At 48.4% G+C, this 10,407-nt stretch overlaps 1 protein-coding gene across 1 annotated transcript in view; it reads left to right on the forward strand.

Moving 5' to 3' along the window:
* The window catches only part of IFNLR1 (interferon lambda receptor 1), a 42,782-nt gene extending 38,434 nt beyond the window's left edge, over positions 1-4,348 (forward strand). The window contains exon 8 of the mRNA XM_038529594.1: positions 423-4,348. Coding sequence (XP_038385522.1) covers positions 423-1,199 — 777 coding nt within the window. The 3' untranslated portion in view covers positions 1,200-4,348. The remainder of the gene's footprint in view (positions 1-422) is intronic.
* Positions 4,349-10,407: the final 6,059 nt, after the last annotated feature.

Genomic DNA, 10,407 nt, shown 5'->3' on the forward strand with positions numbered 1-10,407 from the left:
CCATTACATGCAAAGTCACCACACAACTCCCAGCAGCCAGCACCTGCCTCCGGGGGGCTTCCTCTGGCCTCTGGTGTCCACTCTGCCCATGCATGTGGCTGGGTGCAAGTGCCGGGGACCTAGTATCACCTCCACCCTCTCCACCCCTCACTGGATGGTGCCCTGAGGTGTGTGGGCTGCACTGGCGCCCTGAGCCCCCGGCAGGGTTAGTCCCCAGCTGCCCTTGGGGGTAACTTGCCTCTAGACACTCTCTATTGGTGGCTCTCCCCAACCCCCTGAATTTTCCCTTACTGGTGTTTCCTGGGATCATTTTCCAAAAGAACTACTTACATTTGAATCCTTATCTCAGAGTCCATTGCCAGGGGAACCTATGCTTCAGGAAAGCCTGAATGTTCTGTTCTTTTCTCCTCTCCCCAAATCAGGACTTTTCTGGATACAGACACCCCGTGGCAACCTTTCAGCCCAGTGGCCCTGAGTACCTGGATATCTTGGTCCTCTGTCCCCAAAAGGAACTGACCAGAAGGGTCTGGCCAAGCCCTGGAGTCAGGACCCCAGTCATTTTCCAGGCAGGATATGAGAAGAACAGTACTGAAGAGGAGAAGGAGGATGAGGAGGACACAGATGACTGTGTCAGCTTCCAGCCCTACCTGGAACCACCCCCCTTCCTAGGGCAGGAGCACCAGATCCCAAGGCATTCTGAGGCAGGCAGCACCTGGAGTGCTCCCGTCCAGGTCGAAGACTCCTCTGCTACAGATGCTTCAGACAGAAGCTGGGCCAGCACTGGGGGCTCTTCCTCCTGGGATGAGCCTGGGTCCTCTTGCTATTTGGCCAAGAAGACACCGGGCCAAGGGCCAAGTGGGGATGGGTGTCAGGAGCCTCTCTCTCTGCTCGAATTCTCCAACGACATGAGTTTCCTGGAAGATCCCCTGAAAGATGACCTCTCCTTCTGGGCCAACTGGGGCTTTTCATCACCAGGGCTGAATATAGTCCCTGGGGAGCCCCCAGTTTCTCTTCACACACTGACCTTTTGCTGGGACAGCTGCCCTGAAGAGGAAGAGGAGGAAGAGGAGGAGGAAGAAATAGAAGGAGGAAGAGAGCAATCAAAAGTTGAGGATGACAGTACTGGCAATTGGGGCGCCAGGAGCCTACAGAAGAGTGAGGTCAGAGGTGAGACACTGGGGCATTACATGGCCAGGTGAGCTGTTCCCCAGCTTCCCTCCAAGACTGGTGCCACTGAGCTTTCCTAGGACCCAAGACACCACCAAGATGAGAGCCTGGAAGCATATCACTGAGGCTGAGGAAAGTTCTTGCAGCATTTCAGAAAACCCAGGCTTGTTGTCAATTGGCTTGAGCAGTAAGAAACCACCCCATCCTTTTTTGACTCACCAGCTCTGGGCTGAGCTCCAAGAAGGGTGGAGACAAGAATAAGCTGAAGACAGAGGTAGATTGGGTGTCGCAACCACCCTACTGCCTTCGGGGTGGCAGGCCAGTTAGAAAAATCATCCCTGGACAACATGTAACAGGTGAAGTCAGGTCACGGTGGACACCAAGGGCTAACCCCGCGAGGGGCCATCTGGATCTGGGGGGAGGAAGTATCAACTCCATCAGCGTCAGGCCTCTTTCTAGCATCTGCTGAGCACCCTCCCCCAGGTCTCAGCCTCCTGGTTCATGAGTCCTCCAGGGTGCGCCCCAGCGAAGACAAATCTAGTAAGCAGAGGATGTTGAAGAGGAAGGGAAAGAGTAGTCGTCATTCAAATCCCAGCCTCTGACTCACGGAATTACATCGCTTTTATTATCAGACGACCTGGGTTCAAATCCCAGCTCTGCCACTGACCAGTCATGTGACTTTGAGTAAGCCACCTTCCTTCACTGCGCCTGGGCTTTCTCACCTGCAGTAGAGGATCCCAAAAGAGAGGTGTGTAGCATGGTGTGTGTCACAACACTGGGACTCTCCGCATGATGGCTGGCAGGGCTCTCCATCCTCCCAGGCTCTGAGAAGACTGCTGGGCATCTCCCACCTGTGACCCCTAAGCTCTGAGTGATCCGCATTCGCCTTTCAGTTGGCCTCACCTCTCATCTACCTCTTGCCTTCTACCCTCACTGCCTCTCTCCTCCTGGTTGGGAAACTGCACTCTCAGAAGCCAGAGCCCAGCCAAGAGGGACCCTGACCTCTCTCCCCTTTCCAAAAAAGGAAGGAACCAGGTGATCCACCTTCCAGCGGTCAGATTTGTTAGGGTCTGGGGTAGCAACCTGGCAGGGAATTAGACTCCTGGGCCTGTGATCCCTGTTTTAGACAGCACTTTAGACTCTTTGATTATAAAGAAGTCCCATTTTCCCTTCTAGTTGTGAGAAGCCAATGTCTTCTGGCAGTAAGTATGTTAAAGGTGGGGAGAAGCAGTAAAGTATCCCCCAAACTGAGAAGGCACTTTGTGACTGGAAAATGAAGCAGGCCACTGCATACAGTTTACACAGAGTTTTATTCAGGGTAACTCATTGACGGGGGGATTGCCAGAGGATAATCCATGCAGCGCCATAGTTACTCTCTGCAAAATCCAGGGCCTCGATCCACAGGTTTAATAGAGCCAGGGGACACACCGAAGGGCATTGTAGTGAGATCAGAGAGCTCACACACACCTCAGAGGACTTGAGTGCACCTTGTTGACCCCTAACCTTTCATTACCCCACCTGTGCAGCAGGAAGGGGAAAGAGTATGTTATCTCTAAGAGTTTCGTGGGAGGCCAAAACAAGCCTTCCCCCATCCCAGCCCTGGTGGGCATTTCTAAGGTATGTATATTGATCTCCAAGGGCCCAAAACACATGGCCCCAAGGTCATGGAGCGAACATGAACAAGATGGAGGGCCAAAGATGGAGTTGGTATTGTCAGTGCTCCTACAAGGTGACTCTCCTTACCTGGGGGGTGGTGATGGGTGTTCTCAAACAACTGCTTCGTTAACCTATACCCACCAGTGTACGGGCGAGCAGAGCTGAGTTTTAACCCATAGGGGCTGAGATTCTTGTCCTTTTGTGGCTGGGATCTGAACAATCAGGTTCTGGGACCTGGGCCCTGCCATTTTAATTGCCAGCACTTACATTTCTCCATTTGTGAAGAGAGCATTTTTGTAGCCATTTCCCCAGAAAGCTGTGTTGTTTTGAAGGCAACATGAAGATATACCATTAGATGAAAGATCTGGAACAGGGTGACTGCTCCAGGGGTTCTCAAGCCGTGTCCCCAAACAGTCTGGGGTTTCACAGAGTAAGTCTCAATTACAGGGGGAAGCGTGGGCTGTAGGATCCCCCACTTCAACCAGAGTGGCCTCCCTGAGCCCTGATGCTTCCCATGACCTTCCACGTGAGGCTGTGCTTAGGAGGCTCCACTGCTAAAGACGTCAGCAAACCATGTTTTTAAATTAAATACCTGTCTTTTCGTTTCGAACAAAGAAATATTGACTCCCTATATATGTCACTATGGAGGAGATCCTTGGTCTCCAGCCAGCTGAGCCAACCCCTGTGTCCATGGCCATGTCAACACAGTGCCGAGGTCTCAGCTAGGATTGCCAAGGAGCATAAAGCTGGCAGGAGGCCTTCAGCCCTGCTGGGACCCACGCATCCATGCATGGGCACACGTACACACGTGCATTTCCACAGGAGCTGAGGCCTGTCTACATCCCTAAGCACAGAGGAGCAAAAACAGTGAACACTGAAGCCTGGCATCGGGGAAGCCTATGGCTCAGGCCAGTTCCCAGGAAAATACCCAGACCCACGCTGAGGTTCTCTCTGGGACCAGCTGAACTGCTTCAGGGAAGTAATTTTGAAAAATGAAAAGCTATAGTCACAATTGTCTAGGCCTACATGAAGGAACCCCTTTATCTCTTTTCTAAACCCTTGTTTCGTTTTGTTTTTTTAAGCCTGGTTCTTTTTTATAAGCATTATTTTCAAAGTTTTCATTACTGAAAGAGGCTGAGCTCTTTTAGTAATCCTCAGTGCCAGCTCTTTGATCATCATTAAGTCATTAATAAAAAGCCAGGGAAGCATTAGGAAAGAGCATGATATTCAATATAATAATTTGTCAGGCGAGCTCAGCACCTGTTTACAGAACCCTCTTACGCACACGGTGGCCGGTGGAAAAGTGCGCAGCATGAGCTCCAGAGCCAGCTTGAAGGATGTGAGGGTGATGCCCTAAGCTAAGGAATTAGCCCACTGAGACTATGCATTGTTCTTAGGCACTTGCTTCCATTTCTAATTTTGTTCTATGTTGATATTATATTTAAATAATTTTCTAATGATCTTGGATATCTACCCTAAATTGTTCTAAATAAAAAGCTCTATTTTTGGAGAAAACAGGATTGCATGGAAGTGTGTGCACTCATTTCTTAAAGGCTCCTCACCATTCATTCAGCTGTTAGACCACAAGGATTTTGGGGTTGGGTGCCTAGCAGCAGACCCAGAAATGGGAATACCGCAGTGCTGTGATCCCAGAAAGCACCAACAGGGGAGTGGGAAGCCAGGCAGGAAGGGAAGGCAGCCGTCCAGGTACATAATCAAACATGTCACTGCTCTGGGGCTCAGTCCCCCTGGAGGCTCAGCACATGGGACTCTCCAGACTTCCAGTGATTCATTCTCCCAGGACCACCTGGTAACTCACCAGCACGGTGCCTGCCGATCGTCATCATTACTGGGACCAGGGCAGGTGCTAGACTCAAGATGAGCTGACCCAACAGTCCCTTTCTGTGGAATTCAGAAGTCTTGGCTGCCTGGGCCTAGAACAAGGACGTTCTAACCTGCTGTGGCCCCATTTCCCTCGCCAAGGAGCAGGAAGGCACAGCGTGCAGAAGAAACAAGAATGAGGCAGCCAGGTGAGCTGCCCTGATGAGAAGTGATAAATCTTGGCTCCTGTCCATTCCTGAGGCCCAGCTACAGCCCTGCCCCCGGCTTCCCAGCATCGTAGTTTTAAATCATCTTCCCAGGCTGCCTTATTTCTTGTAACCAAATATCCTCACTGATTCACAAAGAGACTGTGCACATTACAGCTTGTGGTCACTTTGGAGCATCTGACCCTTGAATGGATGTGCAGTAGGTCCTTTCCAGAAAGCAGGGCAGAGTTTCATCTCCAAGAGATCCCGATCACCTCCCACCCTGCCCTCCGATGCCAGGTTGCCTTTGGAGCGTCTCTTGGCCTGTTTGCTGCCCACCTTCTGGACAGTGGAGGGTTGGCAGGGCTGCTAGATTGCACAGGTCCTTGGAGCTGGGAGAGGGCAGGTTAGGGTGCTCTGTTGCATCTGGAGAACTCCTTTAGGGAAGGGAGTGTTTTCCTCCTGGCACCAGCACCTGGCAGAGGGTGGAAGCTTGATATTAGATAAATTAATGAAGGAATGAACAAATGAATTGATCTAGGAACTGGAGTTCATGAGGGGCTGGCTATGGCTGAGTCACATATAAGGCAGCCAGAGATCTTGCATTAGATGGCACCATCCCAAGTCCCAAATTCCTGTCACAAGTGAATGATGGTCCTTCCTCAGCCCAAGGGGGGGCAATCTGTGCCATTCGGTGAGTGAAATGGCGTGGAACGGGTCAGAAGTGGGAGACAAGAAAGTATCTTCACTCCCTGACCATAACTTCTGCTTTCCCATCAGTTAGGACTTAGGACTTGATCGATGGCTATTTGCTTCTAGCTTCTTTGAGCTCATTCACTGTGTATACAAAGTGAGACTAACGTGATAAGAGTTTCTGGGTTAAAAAGAAAGAAAGAAAGAAAGAAAAAAAAGGCCAGAGACTATATCTAAATGAATGAGTCAGTTCCATGAGTTCATTACTCAAGAGATACTGGTTGGCTCCAGGACCTATTCCAGGACATGCAGCCCCACCCCTTGGCACATGATGGTACGGAATGCAGAGGTTCAACAGCTTTTTATACATTATCAAGAGTTTTTTCCCCCTGACTGCCTCTCTAAGTGGGTTAGGAGGAGAAGGTGAGAATCTCAAGGTAAGAGTACACCCTGTCTTGGTGAGAAAAAAACATCAGCAGGTGTTGGGAGGCCCCGCTCCAGGTATCCATTCCTCCAAGATGAGTCCCATCCATTCTTGCAAAGCATATCCCACCCCACGGTAAGCCTCAGCTTCTCTGGGCACTATGTAGATATCTCAGCAGCCAGATTCTAATAGGGGCTCAGATTCCCTGCACCCTAATTCCTATCTCTGAGCTCCAGGCCCTGTCATGGAATGCGCCCCCTCCAAATAATTTGAATCCAGCCACCATGCTTAATCTGTATGATGCAATGCCCTCACTTCTATCCCTTGGAATTTGGCTTCAGAAACTACAGGCAACTCAGACTTCTTAAGAGAACACTTATCACTTCCACCATCTCCACACCCAGACACCCAGGATGGGTTTTGGCAAAGGTTTTTAAAAGACCTCCTTGGTCTTTTGTTCCTCATTTTGTAACAGGAAACTCCCCTAGAGCTTCTCCTCAGAAACTGTCTAGAGACCTAGGTATGTTTAATCCTCCCAACAACACTGAGAAGAAGATTCTCACTTTCCTTTTGCTGATGAGAAAGCTGAGGGTCAGAGATTAAGTAAGCCACCTGTACACCTCAGGTTCAGGGGCAGAGCTGGGATTTGAACCTGGGTCTGTCTCCCCAAAGCCCACATTCTGTTCACTTCCTGGTTCCCAGGTCACATATGAAACTGGACCCCCCAATTCTAGCACAAGACACAGATCTCCTTAATGCTTTTGTGAAGAAGCATGGTCTTTTAAGCATGTAAGAAGCTTCAGGAATTCCTTACCCTGAGAGAGAGCTGAAATTATAAGTCAGAGTCAATAAACGCTGAGCTGCACTGTGCTTGTGTCACCCATCGTAGCCAGGAAGGGAATTCTGGGAAGTCAGGGGAGGTTTCCAGCCCCAGAGTGACACAGAAGCGGAGACTGCTCTAACTCCAAGGCCCTTAGGGGTCTTCTAGACCAAGCCTCTTTTACAAACAGAGAAACAGGCCTAGAAAGGAGACAAGACTCACCAAGGTCACCTGGAGTCAGGTGCAGGTTTGGGTCCAGACCCAGGCTCCCGACCCAGAACACTAAAGTCAATGTCCCTGACTGGCAGCCCAGGCTTAGAGCCAGGTTTTCCAAAGTGAGTCTGATTCTCAGTCTCTTCTCTAAGAATAGGCTGGGGGGTGAGTTGCCGGGGCTTGGTTCCTTGCTCTTCGTGTCCATGAATGATCAGGGGCCCCTTTCAGGCTCTCTCACTGCTGAGTTATCAACCCAGGGGACTCTCCCCTCCCCCAGCACACACCCCACTGCCTTCTGGTGTTCTTGCTTCTGCAAAACAGGTTGTGGCATCCCTGGGTGTTGAAAGAAGGCACAGAAGCAGGTCACATTCCTGAGTATTTGTCATTTTAGGATGTGCTTTTTTTCCTACAGCTTAGGGTTTCTTCTCCGCTCCCCACCACACACCAATATTGAAGCCCTGGCCAGCTCCCCCCAGCAGACTCAACCATTCAGCAAATATTACCGGGTACTTGCTCTCTTCCAGATCATGGTAGATGCTGAGATATCAAGGAGACCAAATTACACCTTTTGGCCCCTTAGTCAGTAGCAGGGGGGAACAGACCCAGTGGGTGAGATTCAGGAGGCCAGGGGAGCACAGAACTGGGGCTTCTGACCAAGCCTAGATAGAGGCTCACACAAGGAAGGCTTCCTAGAAGAAGTGAGCTTGAGAAGAGGTCTGAAGAATGAACAGGAATTAGATAGGAAAAAGGGGATGGAAAGTGGATAGAAAGTTTGGACAAAGGCTCACAGTCAAGGTGATGCAAGGTGCTTTGGAGAAATTTATCAGAAAGCAAACAAATGCATTTTTCTGGCAATCTAAACCAGAGAGACTCAGCAGGGGGAGTCTGCAGCTATATAAGTCAATTCAATGTTGGACAGTTGCCCTATATTCAGCCACCAGCAGGGTATGGAGAAATACAAGGGGTGCTCTTTGCACTCAGAATGTTTTCTCTCTCCCTGGGGAGACAAGAACCTTTGAATTTTAAAGACCAGAGAATGGAGTTATTATGGAACATCTAGCAGTGGTCACAGCCATTTACTGGGCACCCCCAGCAACCAAGAGCAGCCCATCCTAAAGTCAACCACACTATCATACTGAGAGCTATTTCCTTAAATCAAAAGAATTTGCCTCCTTAATATGTGTCCCCACTGCCCCCTGTTTTTTCTCCATGCAACAGGTTAGGGTTAGGGTTAGGGTTTTTCAAAGATGGTGCTCCTGCCTCACCTTGCCCTCTCCCCAGTCTGTCCCTTCTAGTCTTAAACAGGAGCACACCTGAAGAATAATACTGGATAATGCCAATGTCAGAATCAGAGCCCTAGAAGGATCTTTATTTATTATTTATTTATTTATTTATTTATTTATTTATTTTCCTAGAAGGATCTTTAAAGTGAACCTGTGATGAGCTGAAGTTGTTATGAGCATCTTGCAAGACAGGAAATCATTTCAGAGGGCTTTGAAGAAGTCTGGAGAAGGGAGAGGAAATGGAATTGCAGGAGGTCGGTACAGCCTTGACAAAGGCACCTCCTTACTGCCTTCTTGTTTTGTTCAGTACCTTGCTTTTCCTTAATATAAAATAATGTTTTGCCTATAAGAACTTTAGAAAATGCAGATGAGCAAAGGAAAGAAAGTAAAAACCGCCTATAATTCTACTACCACCCAGAGATAATTCCATTGATATTTTCACATTATAATCATATCATTTAAGACTTTTTTCCTTCTATATGCGTATGTGGATTTTTTTTTCTTTTTTTTTTTTTCCTTTTTTTTTTTTTTTTTTTTTTTTTTTTATTGGTGTTCAATTTACTAACATACAGAATAACACCCAGTGCCCGGATTTTTTTTTTTCGTATGTGGATTTTTTAAAAGATTTTATTTATTTATTTGAGAGAGAGAGCATGAGCAGGAGAAGTGGGAGGGGCAGAGGGAGAGGGAGAAGTAGGCTTCCCGCTGAGCAGGGAGCCCATCTCGGGGCTCCATCCCAGGACCCCAGGATCATGACCTGAGCCAAAGGCAGACGCTTAATCAACTGAGTCACCCAGGCGCCCCCATATGTATGTGTGTTTTAACCAGACTTGGACTGTACATAGTATATGTCATGCTTCTTCTCATTTGACATAATATGGGGGATCTTTGGCCGCCAAATATTTTCTCCAGCACATTCAAATGCAAGGCTGTGCTCATCTTGCATTGGGTAGACATACCATTATTCAGCTAGCCAACCCTCTGTTGTTAGACACGGAGGCTCGTCCTTTTTTTTTTTTTTTTTTTTTCCTATTTACTATTAGAAATGAAGTCTGAATGTTCCCACATTCCTATAGTTTTCTGAAATTACATGACTGGCACAAGCCATACCCTAATTCCCCCAAAGCACAGCTCCATTTTGGTTGTTTGGTCAAACAAACTTCACCAAAGACTCACAGCTGATAGAAAGAAAACAATTACAACACAGAAAAGAAAAACTGAAATGCAGATTGCTGGATATCACAGTCTACTACATCCAAACACCATAGGCTTCTGGATGCATCTATAGGCTGCTTAGGGACCAGTTCTGCATGGATCTCAGCCTGCTGCTGTGTGGTGGGAGCCAGCCAAACTCTTCCCAGGGGCACAGATCTCGGATCATGTCCGACCTAACCAGAGTCCAGGCCCTTTCAACCTCCCTGAGGCCCAGTAAGAAGGAGAAAATCATTTCCTAACCACCCGTCCCAGTGAACTTCCCATTAATCCCTGTGGATACAGCTCTAGATGGCAGAAATAACTGCTTGGGTCAGCAGTATGAATTGTCATTGTCCCAAACCAAAGACCAGTTCAGGAGTTTTGCCCCCCCCCTCTAGCACAGCAGAATCACTGAAGTTTGATACCTGTTTTTTGTTTTGTTTTGTTTTGTTTTGTTTTCCTAACCTTTTGAAAGTCCCAGACCCCCAAGGCTTAAGATAAGAATACCTGGGCTTTTCACTTTCAACAACCTCTCTAGAAGGAAAGCTATCCCCAAGGCCTTCATCCCACATGGAGAACCTGCTTTGATATGAGGCACCAGAGGAGCAGCAAACATCCTACATCTCTTCCTGCCAGAACAAAGCCAGCAAGTCACAGCTCTTCCTTTGCCACAAGGAACATTCTGGAACATATTTTCTGCTCCCTTGTCTGCCCCAGTTCTTATCCTCGGGACAAATTCCTGACGATAAAATTATAGGGACAAAAGACACATGCATCTGGAAGGTTTTTGAAACACGTCAAATTTTTGCCTTTTTCTGCCTCTGAGCTTTCTGATAAAGCACGGAAGAGCCTTGGGTTGAATCAGCCGCCAGACCTGACAAACCAGCTGGCCTGTCACTGTTACTGTTCTCCGCAAGTAGGAGGGGAACT

This window comes from Canis lupus, chromosome 2 (genome assembly GCF_011100685.1).
Source record: "Canis lupus familiaris isolate Mischka breed German Shepherd chromosome 2, alternate assembly UU_Cfam_GSD_1.0, whole genome shotgun sequence".
In the NCBI taxonomy this organism is placed as follows: Eukaryota; Metazoa; Chordata; class Mammalia; order Carnivora; family Canidae; genus Canis; species Canis lupus.